General features: G+C 44.5%; 3 protein-coding genes across 6 annotated transcripts; 2 read left to right on the forward strand and 1 right to left on the reverse strand.

Annotated features, from left to right (window-relative positions):
• The first annotated feature begins 37 nt into the window (after positions 1–37).
• PTPMT1 (protein tyrosine phosphatase mitochondrial 1) lies at positions 38–2,274 on the forward strand. The gene is made up of 4 exons (XM_071558593.1): positions 38–302; positions 380–460; positions 918–1,109; positions 1,980–2,274. Exons 1-4 carry the CDS (start codon positions 132–134, stop codon positions 2,115–2,117), a joined length of 582 nt encoding a protein of 193 aa, XP_071414694.1. The 5' UTR covers positions 38–131; the 3' UTR covers positions 2,118–2,274.
• On the reverse strand, positions 1,136–10,152 carry KBTBD4 (kelch repeat and BTB domain containing 4). Of its 4 annotated transcripts, none has more exons than XM_071558591.1 (4): positions 10,094–10,152; positions 7,045–7,665; positions 4,584–4,690; positions 1,136–4,012 (listed from the first exon to the last, which is right to left on the reverse strand). In XM_071558591.1, exons 2-4 carry the CDS (start codon positions 7,634–7,636, stop codon positions 3,152–3,154), a joined length of 1,560 nt encoding a protein of 519 aa, XP_071414692.1. In that variant the 5' UTR covers positions 7,637–7,665; positions 10,094–10,152; the 3' UTR covers positions 1,136–3,151. The 4 variants fall into 4 exon arrangements, with proteins under 4 accessions (XP_071414692.1, XP_071414689.1, XP_071414690.1 ...); XM_071558588.1 differs by having other exon boundaries at positions 10,033–10,115; XM_071558589.1 differs by lacking the exon at positions 10,094–10,152 and adding an exon at positions 9,645–10,085.
• Positions 10,136–15,757, forward strand: NDUFS3 (NADH:ubiquinone oxidoreductase core subunit S3). The gene is made up of 7 exons (XM_071558592.1): positions 10,136–10,293; positions 10,377–10,439; positions 11,222–11,319; positions 11,584–11,733; positions 13,774–13,899; positions 14,188–14,307; positions 15,511–15,757. The coding sequence occupies exons 1-7, from the start codon at positions 10,248–10,250 to the stop codon at positions 15,676–15,678; spliced, it is 771 nt and encodes a 256-aa protein (XP_071414693.1). The 5' UTR covers positions 10,136–10,247; the 3' UTR covers positions 15,679–15,757.
• Positions 15,758–15,973: the final 216 nt, after the last annotated feature.

The raw sequence follows: 15,973 nt of genomic DNA on the forward strand, positions 1-15,973 counted from the left end.
GTGGCGCTCGCGCCCTCCCCGCGCCCCGCCCCCGCCCCGGCGCGCGCGCCTCCGCTGCCCTCTCTCGGTGCGCGCGCCCGTGGCGCTGTGCGGCGCTCGGCCCGGCCCGGCCCGGCGCGGCCCCGCCGCACATGGGGGTGACGGAGGCGCTGGGGGCCGGCGCGGCGCGCCTGCTCTTCTACCCCTCGTTGCTCTACACGGCGGCGCGGGCGCGCCTGCCCGGGTCTCGTCGGCCATGGTTCCACCGCATCGACGAGGCCGTGCTGCTCGGGGCGCTGCCATTGCGAGGGCGCTGCCGCAGGGTAAGGCGGCCGGGCCTGGCCGGGCCTGCAGGGCCGAAGGTGCTTGACCGTGACTGTGCCTGTGCCTGTGTCCATAGATGGTGGCGGAGGAGAACGTGCGCGCCGTGGTCACCCTCACCGAGAACTACGAGACGCGCTTCTTCTGCTGCTCTCCGCAGGTGAGCCCGGGCATTGCCCGTGCCCCTCCACACTGGCCGGTCCCGGCTCGCGCAAGGCTTCAGCCGCCTCCTGCCGCGATCCCGGCGGCGACCGCCAAGCCCAGTGACAGCAAAGACGTGACTTCTTCCACCCAAGCCGACAAACCAGTAAAGCGTGAGAATGCAGTTGCAGTGGCGGGGAGGGACGGGGAGCATTGAATCCATCAACACTATGCAGGAATGCCTTTTGTTTTGGAAAGAGATCCCAACTCCCCTCTTTTCTTTTAGCTGAACCACATCTTTTCAGCTTCCTTTACTCCTTTCGGCTGGTCAAAACTAAAGTTTTCATGCATCTGATTTAAAGGATTGACATTCAAACTCTGTTTACAGCCGTGCTGAATTCCTCAACTGTTTGGAGTTCTATCAGGAAAAAAACCCAAACAAAATTAACTGCCCAAATCTACTATGTCCGTTTCAGGAATGGAAGGCAATGGGAGTGGAGCAACTGTGCCTCAGCACTGTGGATCTAACTGGAGTCCCCACCTTGGAAAACCTCCACAAGGGCGTTGACTTCATCCTGAAACACCGAGCCTGCGGTAACACTGTCTATGTGCACTGCAAGGCAGGACGCTCCCGCAGTGCCACCATGGTTGCAGCATATTTAATTCAAGTAAGAAGGAGTTTGTGCTAAACGGGGTTTATTTTCATACTGTTTGGGCAAATCCACTCACCCTTTATTGTCTGCTCTCGCACAAGAAACCTGAGCATGTACAGGGTCAATAATATTCCAGGATTTTACAGAGTTACAACACCTATTTTAAGACACGTCAAACTTCCCTTGCTTTTTTGAATGCAAGTTCAAATTTTGCATGAGTCTGCTGTTCTTAATCCTTAATATGGAGGAGCAGATTGAGGTGGGAATAACTAGTCACTTGTGAGGGTAGGTTCACCGAGCAGATAAACATCCATTTTTCTTGTTCACATTTTCTCCTTGGTTCACTGAAATGGTGAGCCTTTTCAATAACTACAAGCCAGGATCAAGAGAACTGACCTTGGTTTTCTGAGTTCTGCTACTGACCCAACTGGGTAAGCCAGCACTAAGAACAAAATCCTACCTGTGGATTCTTCTGTTGGTGTTATTAAGTGCTCTCTGGAAAATTTTCCGTTAGTGCTGAAGGGAAAATTTTCTCACTAAGTGCTGAAGTGTGACATGAGTACCAGTAAAGTTTTTTCAAAATTTAAAAATGCAAGCTTCACTTTTGCTCTGATCTGGTGGGGAACTACTCACAAAATGAAGGAAGAGTGAGCAAGACAGAAAGTGGAGGGGCCTGGCAGCAACCACCTCTCTTTAACTGAGGGACTCATCTCATAAATCACTGCATGACATTCAGGCCTCTCTAAGAGGAACATGAACTAAACAGAGGGGGCAAAACACCAAGTTTTCTAGCATCTCTAATGTTGCCTGTAGCCTCCAGGAAGGCTCCATTTAGTGGTGCAAGGAAGGAATGGATTTTCACTTGCTGGGTTTCTTCCTTTTCAGCTGCATCACTGGACCCCTCAGGAAGCAATTCAGACCATTTCCAAGATTCGTCCCCACATCCTCATACGAAACAAGCAAGTCCAGGTCCTGGAGAAGTTCCACAGGAACATGATCGCTGGGACAGCTGCATGTCAGTAAGAACTATCAAAATCCCCATCTCAGCTGCTTTAAAAAAAGTTTTTATGATCTAATGAAGGCTTAAGCGTTGTTCTTGACCATCAATAAAGAAGCTTTCCCATAAATGACAGTAAAGGGGAAATGGGGCTCTTTCATTAAAGTTTTCTTATGGCTAATATCTTAGTTCTCTTTGAGCCCCATAGTTCTTTTCTACACATCAGTGCTCAGCTGAACTGAAATCCACAGAAAGTTAAAATATTTATGTTTGAAACAAAGGTTAAAAATACTTTGTCTCAGCAGAGACTTTATTCAGATTCTTACCCAAAGGGTTACAGTGCCAGCAGAGGGGTAGGAGGAAGTGATCATAATTCTTTCACCAATACTATGTTATGATTACAGGTGGGGATTCCCTGTACAGTAAAGGAAGTTAATGCTCTAAAAATGATCTCCTTCCTTATGCTAGGTGATAACAGAAGAGTAAGCAAGTATCCACTTGGAGAAGTGCTGAATGCAACCTACTTAAAAGGTCCTGGGGTCAGCTCTGGAATCTTTCTGCCAGGCCCTCCTTCTGCCGTAGGACATAGGAATGTTTAATTGGGGACATCCTTGGGGGACACAGTGCACATCTAACTCTGTGACTGACAAAATGGCAGCAGCACATGGTCTCCTAGGCAGTTAAAACTAGAAGCCTGAGCCAAGGAAGATGTCGTCCATATGCCATAGGATTTGTTATTGGTGGTTTCGTTCCAGGCTAAAATAGCCATTTGCTGAAGTTTGGGCCTCAAACAAGCAGTTTATCATCAGGGAATCAAAGTAATGGCATTTAGTCCAACTGAAATCTAAGATACAGGAATTCAATAATGTTCAATAGTGCTATGTAAAAGAAAAGGCCCACAATCAGAAAGACTACTTCCTTTGCACAGGTACAGAGAATGGGGCCTTTACTGGATGTTGTGAGCTTGTGATAATTGGGACTGGTGCTGAGGGTGGTAGGTGTCTCCGAGCTGTACAGCAGGACACTGTTGCTGCCCTTTCTATCACGGCCTGGTTCCTGCTTAGGCCAGGACAAACTGCAGGTTAGTGAGCAGCACTTTGATGCCACTCGTGACTGTTACAACAGAGGTGGCTGGGTTAAGTTTAAAAGTATTTGCATCACCCTTTTTATAGCGGTCACGAAAGACATAGATGCTGCCATTGCAGCTGGCAATTTTCCAGAGGGATGGTACTGAGCTCCAGGCATCTGGGAGGCATAGCCGAGTGAAGCTATCCAGTAGGGGATTATAGCATAGCAGGGAATCCCCCTCAGCAACAATGAACACCACATCCTTGTGCACAGCAGCATGCATGCGCCCTGCAAAAGGCAGTACATATGGCTTCACGTGGCATTTCTCTGAGTTGGTATCGTAGCACTGAATTAGCCGAGAGGGCTTGGTGAAGAAGTCTAAGTCATTTTCCTCACCACCCAGCAGGTAAATGACACCGTTAAGGTTTACACCTGCAGCTCCAGAGACTGCCACTTCCAACTGGCTGGTCTCTGTCCAGACATTGTCTCGTACTCTGTAATATATGACAGCATTAGAGAGAGTGTCCTGTAGAGTTTTCCCCCCCAGAGAATATATTGCATCCTTGCTTGGCACGGAGACAAGGGTGTGTTGGAGCCGGTCACGGGGCAGAGGGGCACACCATTCCCAGTCTATAGTCGCGTTGTTGCATTTCCACATGCGTCGTGGAATGGAGCCACCAACAACGTATAGGTCACTACCATGCTTGCAGGCTGCGGTGATCTGGTGACACAAACTGTTCTGGCCACTCACACTTATGGAGTCATCATCAGCACAATGCAGAGAGACAGCAAGTGAATGTGTACGTGATGACTCCTTTCCAATCAGGTAGATGTGAACATTTTCTCCAATCACCTGAGAGAAAGGAGAAGTGTGTCAGCAGAAGTAGATCTGTTTACACAAACATCATTGGATTTTTCAGCTTAGGACCCACCTGTGGGTCTGGGGTGTAAAACCTGCTTCCCAAGTCCTGCCACCCTATGGCATTCATGTCTCAGAGCCTCAAGGCCTTTTCAAGATACCAGTCACATCTGACACAGCAAAATAGCCACAGATGTCACTAGAATCCAAGTGTTTATGGTTTAGGTAAGGGCCAGTTACATCACTGATGGAGTGCAGTTATTACAAGGGGAATGGCAAACAGATTTCTGAATGGTCTCTTCGGTAATTGAGAATCAGGTGAAATAAGGTATTTGTGGCATTGTTCCTATCACCAGTGAAATCAGCCTTAGGTTAATTAAAATAAGCTGTCAGTGAGGTTACTATTTATGACAATTAAAGTATTCCTCTCACAAGCACCATGAATTTCAATGGCATTTATGTTTTGCAACTTTAAAGTCACACCTGTGAGCAGAATACCCTGCCCTGGGAAGTGTGAAACCAGCAAGTACTACACTAACCCCAGAACAGAAGGTCTTTTTAATACCTTAAGACTCGATCGAAGAGTCTCTGAAAAGCCGGCTCGCTCCTCCTTGTTGAAGTTGATCCAGGTTTCTATAGCAACTGTTGGATTTTGAGAACATGGAACGCCATCTACAGTACAGGGACAGAAAAGCACTTATGATACCTACACAAATGTGTGTGTACTCAGGAACATCCTTTTCCTGCGACTGCCTTCCCCTACTCCCACCACAAACCCTACTTTCTAGAGTGGAAGAATAGACACAGATATTTATAGGTTTTGGCAGACATGGTCAGCACCACCAGCCAGACAACTACATAAAATCAGTTTGGGTCAAGTTCACAAGACAGAGCTGCCAGATCTTAAGGACTTTGGATGAGTTTCAACAAAGGAACCTATCTCCAAGAGAAAGAAGGCAGGAAAGAGAACTCACATGACAAATATTTTTTTATATAATCATTAAGGCAAAAAGATTCTCTTATTCAGAATCTCAGCACCTGCCTTTCTTTCTGGCTGGTCCTAGAAACCCATCCAGCAAAAGTCATCTGCAGAATGTTTCTGAGCTCTGTCAGACAGCTGACCCTCATGACTGAACATCTGGTGTTGCTGCTATCCTCTTAACATTTGGAAATCCCCAATGAGCTACTAAAGCTTTTCTTAGCCATGTGACATGGAAACACTCAACAAACTGCATCAGATTTCAATCTATCTTAAGACATAACTGGAAATTTTGGTTAAGCGACATACTATTCCATCACCATCATCATCATCATCATCATCATCATCATCATCATCATCATCATCACATTGAAATTTTAAGTATTTCCCATTTATTAGTAAAAGGGATTTCCATAAGCTAACCATCACATGTAGTGCTTAATTGGAAAAAACGGATTTTGAAATTGATCCTGGAGTGCAACAAAAGGTAAAGTTAATAAGTTACTATTTTAAAGTTACTATTTTATTAAATAAATTTCAATCCTTTCTACCAATAGCTTCTTCTATTTAATTCTTTCTCTATTTAATTCTTCTTTAACTAAACAAAGATGCAGGAAATACAAAATAAAAGGACCTTCCCTACCAGCAGAAGGAGTGTATTTCAGATTTTAATCCATTTTATGAGCTAAGTTGGAGCATAAATATTGAGTAATGTGATTCTATACACGGAAATAGATTATGCATGGAAAAAAGTTTTATTGAGCAATATTTTAATTTAGGACCACAAACACTGAAGTCCATAGTCCTTAAACTATGATTACTATGTGGAATCCCTAGAAACTTAAAGGTGATTGACCTCTAGAGTTTTATGTCATGATTTTAGAGGGATCTTTTTAATAAACTCATGACTTACTTTAAAAATTTTAGCAGATAGTTATCAAAATTACTGAAATTTTATTACATTTTTGAGCTATCAGTGCATATAGTCAGTAACTTTTTTATTGAAAATTTCTTTAAATGCAATAGACAATATAATACAGTATCTGCAAAGACTCTCATATGCATAGCATCAAGTCCAAAACCTATTATAAGTCTTATGAACAGATTTGCCAGTATTCCAAAGAAGCCTGTCATGGTAGGTTTGTTGTTGTAACAGCACACAAAACACATGACACACAAAGTAAAATTATTTACTCATTTACAAAGAGTAATTAAAGCAAGGAAGGGGCACATATGAAGTATGAGCCACTTCTACACTCCTGCTTCCTCTAGCAGTGATACATAAATGCATAAAAATGGAATTGTGACTGCAGCATCCTGGAGGGGTATCCAAGTACTGGCTGTACCTAGGAGGGCAGCAGATGACCTTTACAGATTGGTGGCAGCTGGACTAATAAACACTTGTTTATGTGTTGACACATCCTTAACAACACTGAGACATTGCATCCATTACTGTGGAAGGTTATTACCTTTATAAGAAGGGTAATTTCTCTCTTACCTAACACATTTCAATGCCTCTATTTCAGACAGCTGAGTGCACAGCCTAAATAATCCTAACAATTATATACAATTGTAAATAACACCAACATAGTCTAAGGATATGTGTTCTGCTCAAGCCTTCTTACAAACGTTGAGTTATTGCATTACTATGTTAAATGATTATGAACTAAAGGGGAAAAAAGACTCTCATAATGTGTTTATTTCTGGTAAGGCTTCTTTGTTTTACTTTTAATGCAAACAAAAATACAGAAAATTTTTGGAAGTTATGTTTATAAAACCTGTCATACTTCTAACCTGTTGGCTCAGGAACTGATGGGAATTACCAGCATCATCTTTGTCCCTTTTCTACAGCTTAGATGTTTCATGTCCAGTATCAATTAACAGTTTGGTTTTTTTTTCTGATTAAGTTATCCAGAATGTTTTGCTTTGCTTTGCTGCTAAGTTTCTGCGTAGACTGTGATTATGAAAGCTTGGATCTTTCCATCTGTTTTGTTTCATCCATGATAGACTCTCTGAAAGTCTTTGGCTAGTTTCAAGAACTCCTTACCTGTAAGGATGTCTGTCAGTAGGCGGACAGGCAGGTGCAGGAACTCCTCTGTGTCTTGCAGTTGGGACAAATGTGACTTTGCACAGTGTTTTGCAGCTGTGTAGAGCTCCATGTCACTGTGTTGATCTGCCAACCACATGACCTGCAGACAGTTTCTAACCTGCACTGTACGGGCCAGAAAACGGGAGCACTCTTCAAAAAGGGCAGTCAGCTGGTACATGTCTGCCACTTCGTAGGTTTCCTGCAACTCCTCTGCCCTCAGCTTTACAGTTCCATGGTAAATATAGTCCACAAGGAGCTGAAAGACACTCTCGCTAACATCCTGCAGCTCAATCACCCGGTTGTGGGCCTCCTTTAGGTTGGAAGTGAACATAGAACGAAAAAAGCAGCTCTGAGCTGAGAGAACCAAACGGTGCAGCTGGAATTCTTTGCCTTCCACTGATATTGTAACATCAGCGAAGAGCTCGTCCTCCAAGCATAATTTCATAATACCCTGGGCCACACGGCCTGAGTGAGAGCGGTCAGTGAAGGTGTAGTTCACAAAGTAGTTTTCCTCTGCAGACGAGCCTCCAGTCTCTTCTGACGAGTCCATGGTGCTGCACAGATCAGTCCTCCAGCAATCTGTAAAATCACAATAATTATATGACTTTAACTCTCTACTAACAAGATTATGCCGCACTTCAGAGTACAGGGAAAACCCAAACATATTGGTAAGAGTCCAGCATATTTTAGATTGAACATAAATAGCACAGCCAGAAACTTCTGCTTGAGCTTCAGAATCTCAAACAACAAATGAGAAGTTGGCATAATTAAAATTATAATGTATACCAAACTTCCAGTACAGTGAACATCACATCCCAGCAGAACTGGGAGACGTGCGTATCTTTTTGCCACTCATTTCACTGACACAAAGAAATGCATCAATAGTTATTCAAGTGGAAAGTCCAGCAACTGCCCTAGGAAAACTGTAGAGCCAAAAAAATGTGGCAGCAGCATAGCTGGACTAGATATAAAAAAGGATTACAGTATTGTAATAATAAAGAGCATGGACAGCAGCTCATATCATCAGGATAATTAACATCCAAAACAGTGTTATCAAGTAAGGTGAACTTGTTTTTACCAAAAATATGTCTAAGAAGTCTGCCAGACGTACCTACTAGTCCTTCAAGCTAAGCAAATGAGATAACGAATGAGACAACTAATGGTTATACTCTGCTTTTTAATGTGCCAGTCATCTTCAGCACACAAAACATGTTAGATGTTGTAAGTCATTGTTTCCCAAGCAGAAAGAGCAACAAAATTTAAAGAAAACACCTTTTAGTAGATACTACAGATGTTTACAGGGTTCCAGGTATTTTTTCAGTCAAAAAAGCTTCTGAAACAAAGGACTGCTAAAGGAAGGAGCTCTTTTTTAACAGGGCTCTTGACAGCATTAAAAACAAATAGTTGCCTACTTTCATTCACTTTAACCTTATTTTTACAACTGAACTACCAGCCATGGTGGCTCATATCACGAATTTCTTCAGTCAATACTGAACATGATTTCCAGTTCAATGTTTCCTGAAGATGTGACTTCACCAGGAGACTCATAGTTACTTTTCCATGGTTTAATTTGTCCAACATGCATTTTCTTACAATAGCTCTGCTTGATACAGAAAGGTTTCTAAGTTCTTTACTCAAATTCAGTTCACGGGAAGTAGTATCTACATCCTTGGACAAGGCTGGACAAGTCTGTCCCATCTCTAGTGATGGCCTATCTTAAAATGCCCTTATCGTGATTTTACAGTAGTTCTGATCTGTCTGAAAAATATCTATACATCAGTCTGTAAGAGACTGAGGAACTGCAATTAACACAGAACACATCGGTACTATTTTTTCCAGCTTTACCAAACATGAGCCTATCCTGCAACTTTGCTTCCACTTTAGTTAAAGCTCTTTATCCTTATAGTCAAAGGCGCTCAGAAGATGCAGCCCAGAATGCCGAAGAGACTATGGAGAGCACCAGCATACTGAAGGATGAACTACTCTGCCCTCTTGGCACGACAGAACCAGCTTCCCACACTGCCCTGCAGAATTCCCAGAGGATGGTGCCAAGTCACAAAAGAAATGCCAGCAGCAGCTGAAGACTGCTGCAGATCTCACATCCTGCTTTGTAACACAAAGCTCCTCGTTTCATCCATGGCGTCTCTGCTATAATAAAGAGGTGTGGAGGACAGTTAAGTGTCCCATAAAGCTGCATCTCACAGTCCATGCTCTCCATAAGGCAGACAATTGGTGACAGTGGTGCAGCCAACACCTGGCACGCCTCCTTCATAGAATCAATTAAGTTGGAAAAGTCCTCTGAGATCATCGAGTCTAAGCTAGGACCAAACACCACCATATCAACGAGACCATGGCACCAAGTGCCACGTCCAGCCCTTCCTTAAACACCTCCAGGGATAGTGACTCCACCAGCTCCCTGGACAGTCCATTCCAATGTCTACTAATCCTTTTTCTGAATAAATTCTTCCTAATGACCAAGCTAAATCTCCCCTGGTGCAGTTTATGCCTATGTCCTCTAGTTACTCGGGAAAAGAGGCCGACCCCCACCTGGCTACAACCTTTTAGGTAGTTGTAGAGAGTGATATGGTCACCCCGAGCCTCCTTCTCTCCAGGATAAGCAACCCCAGCTCACTCAGCCGCTCCTCTCAGGACTTCTGCTCCAGCTTCCTTCCTTCCTTGCTTCTATCAGGGTCGCGGATGCCACGGCAGCGCCCGGGATGGGGGAACTCAGAGGCACGACCGACACCGACCTCACGGTCCGGGGCGGGGAGCAGGAAGGCAGGAAGGCAGGAGCGCTAATCCTCGGCGAAGCGCAGCCTCCCACCAGGGCCATGCTGCCGCCGTGCAAAGCGCTGGCTCAGCCCGAGGGGCTGCCGGCGCCCGGCGCCCCCCGCCCCTGCACAGCGCCCGCTGTCCCCGGGCCCAGCCCAGCCGCACGGCACCCACCTGCGGCGCCTCCCTTCATGCCACCGCCCCGGGCTGCCCCAGGGCTCCTCCCACCCCTCACCCTGCGCCAGGCGCTGCCGGGTACTCGCCGCTTCCGCCACCGACCCGGAGCCGGAGCCGTCCCCGGGAAGCTCTTCTGGCGCTTCCGCCCCGGGGGCAGCGCGGCGGTGTTTTCCGCTTCCGCCTCGTGCCCTTGGCGTCCGTGTCCCGGCGCGATGTTGGCGGCGGCGGCGCGGGGCCTGGCGCAGACTGCGCTGCGAGGTGAGGCCACCGGGGGCTCGGGGCCGTGCCGAGGGCCGGGCCGGGCCGGGCGGTCGGTGAGACGTGTCCGTTTCTCTCCGCAGCTGGCGCGACCTCGGCGGCGGCGCGGGCGCGGCTGGCGGGGAGCTCCGCCGCGGAGACTCGCCGTGAGTGCGGGGCCGGGCTGCTGGCGGGGGGAGCCCGGGGCGGGCGGGTGTGCCCCTGTCAGTCACCGGGGCCGTGGGAGGGCACTGACTGCCCCAGGGACGCTCCTGGGCGATGGAACCACTTCAGTGAGCGTGTCGGGAACGGGTTGGGGTCTGTCACGCGTAAACCCGAATTTCGCGGAGAAAATGGGGTACTGTGCTTGCTCGGGATTCCCGTCTGCATCCTTTCTCCTGGGCCCGCCTGTTCTTTCCGTGCAAAGTTGTGTCTGGACAACAGCTTCATAGCCCCTCATTGCCCTGAATCTTAAGAGTTTGTAATCATAGCAACAGTGAAAACAACGCAAACAACAACGTGGTTTTTCGATTTTGATCATGGTGAAGTTGCTTAGATGCTGGCAGAACCAACAAAACCAGAAAACAAGATTCTTTCTAGGCCCAAGTTGAATGGCATGAGCAATATCTAAGTTCAGATTGTTTTGTCATTTCTGCCTCCTTCTTTTTCATCTTGTTATTTGCTTCTGCTGCCATCTTGTTGGACTGTTCCTGCTATGTTGAGAGTCCACAAAAAAAATGCATAGTCTAGCACTGAAGCCAATGTAATTCCTTACCAAAGTGTCTAGGTCCGTGTTCTTTGTAGCACAAGTATGTTGCTGTAGTCTGGTCTGTGACAGACAGCTAGACTGGTAAGAGATTTTTAAGTCAGGGATTGGAGTTGCCACTCTTTTTTCTGTAGCTTTCTGTGTTTCCTGCCGTAATCTTGAAAACTTTATTTTTCTCCTTAGCTACTGTCAGACCAAAAAATGAAGTAGAACAGAAGCAGCTATGTGCTTTTGGGGAGTACGTGGCTGAGATTCTGCCCAAGTACATTCAGCAAGTACAGGTAGGTGCTGTTCAGAAATTGTTCTTCTTGTGTGGCAGGACCCAGTGAACACATCATTTGTTTGTTAGCTGTTTTCAAAAGTTATTCTGGAGAAGAAAAATTGTCAGAATTGCAAGAAAATTACTGCTGTTATTAAACACCTTGATCTGATGTAATTTTGTGTCTTCTGTATGTCTTTGAGTGTTCTGCTGGAATTTGCGTAATGTTCAGTCCTGTTGGTGTCTGTACTCATGCCCTTTCCACCCAGTGTTCTGTTTTCATCAGGTGACCTGTTTCAATGAGCTGGAGCTTTTGATCCATCCAGATGGGATTGTTCCAGTTCTGACCTTCCTTCGTGATCACACCAATGCCCAGTTCAAATCCTTGGCTGACTTGACTGCTGTTGATGTCCCATCTCGGCAGTATCGCTTTGAGGTAAGAACTGCTCACAGGTGCAGAACTTGGAGGGTTTCACAAGTGCTGGTGGCTGCGGGTGCTGGTTGTAGCTCTGATTGCATTTTTTGGTTTCTGACAGTGAAAAGAAAACCCACTCTGAAACAATGGGGTTTGTTTAATCTGTTGACCATGGAAGCAATAGTAGAACACATACTGCATGAGTTCTTAGTCTAGCTTTCCTTTCCTGGCTCTGCTAAAATTCTCTCTCTTTTTTCTTTTATTTTTCTTTTAATTTTTTTCTTTGATTTCTTTTGGCTTTCCCAAAATGTCTTTAGACTTTCTGGTCAGTTGTGAATTGGTCCTCATCCTTCTTCCTTGCAGGCCCATCAGTTGCTGTTGGCACAACTGAACATGTTTTTTTTTAAATCTCATCAATCATCTTAACAAGTTTCCTCCTAAAAAAACACAAACCTAGAAACAAAGCAAAAAAACCCTTTCTTTTAAAAACATTTCCTTAACATCAAGGCTGAACAGGAGATGAGGCAGATTTTCAGAATGCTCTCAGAAGATTTTGGGCACTGGACTTTTATCTCATGCTTTTGAATATTTCACTATATAACTTTTCAGCTGCAGAAAAACTGCAACTGCAAATAGAACAAAATCCAGCTTTGGTGAAACTACAGACATATTGTCTTCTCACCTACTCTGAGAAAGCTTTGTCCACAGTATTGTTGCAAAGATGTTACTGTAGTTTCGCTTAGAAAGATCTGTAAAAAACAGTGGCAGAAATACCAAGGGCTCACATGCTGTAAGAGATTGACTATGGTTTAGGCAGCCTTATGGACAAAGAGATGTATGTCTTCCCTTGTCTAGTCTATGCAGACTGCCTTTTATACAGAAGTGAATTAGTAGATTTTTAGTTCTAGCAAGTAAGAAGGATGTTGAAAAGTAGCTGATTTGTTTTCCCCTTTGGTTTACCTTATGGTATTAAATCATTTAGCAACTGGTGCTCAGAAGGCAAGGTGCAGCAGGTGTGCCTTCTCTGTATTAGCTAATTGGAGGCTTATTGTTTTCAGATACAGCTCCTTACTTTGCAAATAATATCTTTGAGTTTTAATAACGTGACTCATGATTATGAAAAAATCCTGAGAGTTTCTTTAACTCAAAAGCCTCCAGTTTCTGAAGAAGTTGAGGATCTGTTACTTCAATGTTTTTCTTTCAAAACTCAAGGTATTAGAGTCATAGAAATGAAATAATAGGAATATCATCATGGCTCGGCTTCGCGAATGAAGATTTGGGCAGGGCTCTCCCCACGTGGGTGTGCCCTTCCAGCCTGTGCAGTGGATTTTTTAGGTGAGGCACAGCGTGTGCAGAACTGGCCCCACCCTTTAACTCCTCAGGTTCATCTTCCTTGGCCGAGTGAGCTTGGACGGTGACAGTGGAGTCCTCAGGACTGGAACCTACAGCACCTGCCTATTCCCAGGAGGTCTCTCCTCCAAGTACTAACCAGGCCTGACCCTGCTCAGCTTCTGAGATCTGATGGGATTGGGCATCAGGGTGGCATTTAACTGCCATAATAGAAATATAAACCTTAATGAATTCACTTTTTCCAATCACTGAGGCAATATCAAACAAGGCTACAAAATTTCTTTAAAAGTTCTGAGATAATTTTTTTTCAGTCTGCTTGTATTATGTATTACCTCTTCAGAGATTATAGTAGTCCTTATAAGCAGCCTTTTAATTTGTACTTCATCAGCAGAAAAATTATACATTTTCCCTGGTATCCAACTTCTTTGCTGAAAATTAAGTGTATTTCTTCTTTGTTTTCTCCCACTGAAAGTAATTGCAATAGTAATTGATAGCCTTTTTTTTTTGAGACAGACTATGGTCAAGTGTTTCTGTTCCTTCAGTATTCTATCTTTTAAGATTTAGTTTCCCTGTTTACTTCAGCTCTTCTTCATCAGTCATATTAACCTCATGTAATTTTTGTGTTTGTGTGGCTTTGCTTAGCCAGTGCTGTACTGCAAAGAGATGCATAAATTCTGTACGAGACCTGTGCTGCCTTTTATTCTGCTTCAGATTGTATACAATCTCCTCTCCCTGCGGTTCAACAGTCGGATCCGTGTGAAGACATATACGGATGAACTGACGCCTGTTGACTCGGCAGTGTCTGTGCACAAGGCAGCAAACTGGTATGAGAGAGAGGTTAGTGCTGATGTGCTTGGGATCAGAGTCCGTGAAGGGAGCCTGTATTTTCCTGATTAAACTGATTTCCCAGGCCTCTCAGGAAGAAAGAAGTATTTCCCTGGCTGCCTTTTCACAGTAGAAGATAAAAGGCTGTTTGATTTGCTTTTAAATAAATTCCTGCATCATTTTTGCTTGCACTGTATGAAGCCAGAAATGTTACTGAAATTTTGTGGACATAATACATGCAGGGTTTTCATCGTATTTTTTTCAAATATAATTCAGCTTACTTGGCTCCCTTTCATTTAGGTTTGGGACATGTATGGTGTTTTCTTTGCCAACCACCCTGACCTAAGGCGAATCCTCACGGACTACGGGTTTGAGGGCCATCCATTCCGGAAGGACTTCCCACTCTCTGGTTACGTAGAGGTAGGAGATACAGTTGTGTCTAAAGTTGTCAGCTATCTTGAATATTCTTAGATATCTGAGTTTAAGTACAAAGATGTGACCGCTTTACAGTCACTTGTCTGAAAGGCAGTAAGGATGTTTCACTTGTACATATTCTAGAGGAGTTGTACAGATCTCCTTCATGGAAATTGGAAGTATCACATGGAGTCTTACCCGTAATAAGGCAGCTTAAGGGGAAAGACATTGAGCAAATGTTATGTGCCACATACCAAAGGTATTTGTCAGGCAGAGAAAGTACCTGAAATGCTTTTAGCATGCTTTCTAGAAAATTAAAGTTACCACTTCAAAACTGAACATTTCTAGAGGGATAAAGGACTGAACCATTTTTAATTCAGTTAGAACTTCACTTTGTTGAGTTTTTATAGGCCTAGATTATAAAACTGCAGTTAAACTGACTCTTGCCATTTATCATTTACCTCTATATGCCAAACCACATGTGAAATGAATGTGTTTGGCATATGTCTAGTTCCTTACAGAAACAGACAATATTTTGTGCAGTTTTAAGACTCAGTTGAGTCTTAGGAGGGAATGGTGGGGTTCTGCAAGCAGCAGACTTGCAGAAGTAAGGACCAGACAGCATCTCCTGAACTGGGGTTTGAAGATCTGGACTGGCACAGTGAGGACATAGCAAGCCAATCAGAAGAGTCTGGTGCTCACCTGCATTTCCTCCTGTTTGTCTTTTTTTTTTCCATGTTAAGTGTTGTGCTAAAAATTAGAACAACTAAAATTAAACTAATGCCATATTATAAAGGTTCATGAGTGTAGTCCCCAGCTTTTCCAGTGCCAGGATGGACCACCTCATTTCAGTGACACAGAAGAAATTCCTTTGTGATATGACAACTAAAAGTATGATTCCACATGAACTTCATGTGGACTCTTAGACTGAGCATTCCTGTTTCAGGGTGGTTAGTCGTGACACCTGAGGTGCATGGTAGCAAAGAGGAGGGATTTCCTGGAGAGTCCAGATATCTTGATAGCAAGTGGAGCACTCTTGTTTAGCAATGAGGACAACTGAAGTTGTGACAAATGCCTATGGGCTATCCATGGCAAAAGAGGTAGGATTGTCTGCATCAGAGCTGGTCTGGGTCATAGCAGGTGCTAATAGCAGAAATGCTGTTGGGACTCGGTGAAAATGACTGACCTGTATCCTTTGCACTGTTCTAGGTTCGGTATGATGATGAAGTGAAAAGGGTAGTGGCAGAGCCTGTGGAGCTAGCTCAGGAATTTCGCAAGTTTGATCTGAATAGTCCGTGGGAGGCATTTCCTGCCTATCGTGCAGCTCCAGAACCTCTGAAAATAGAAGCAGGAGCCAAGAAAGAAGATGCAAAATAGCAGCAGAATGGAGTGGATGCACAGGACCATTCTTTCTGTTCTAGCATTGTATTTATAATAATAAAAGTTGATAATGAGATTCTTGCCTGTTGTGATCTCATGAATGATGTTTTCAGCCTAGATGAAAACCAGGAGGTGAGGGAATGCTCATTGACTATCCTGATAATCCAACTACTAGATGTGTACCTGGTGCTTTGAGTTGTAAAACACTGGATTTGCTTTGTGGTTTGCAAATTGAATGGAATGCAGGCATGCCCTGTGGCCAGTGTTTTGTATACACTGCTTCTGCTAGCAG

This window comes from Pithys albifrons, chromosome 6 (assembly GCF_047495875.1).
Source record: "Pithys albifrons albifrons isolate INPA30051 chromosome 6, PitAlb_v1, whole genome shotgun sequence".
NCBI lineage: Eukaryota > Metazoa > Chordata > Aves > Passeriformes > Thamnophilidae > Pithys > Pithys albifrons.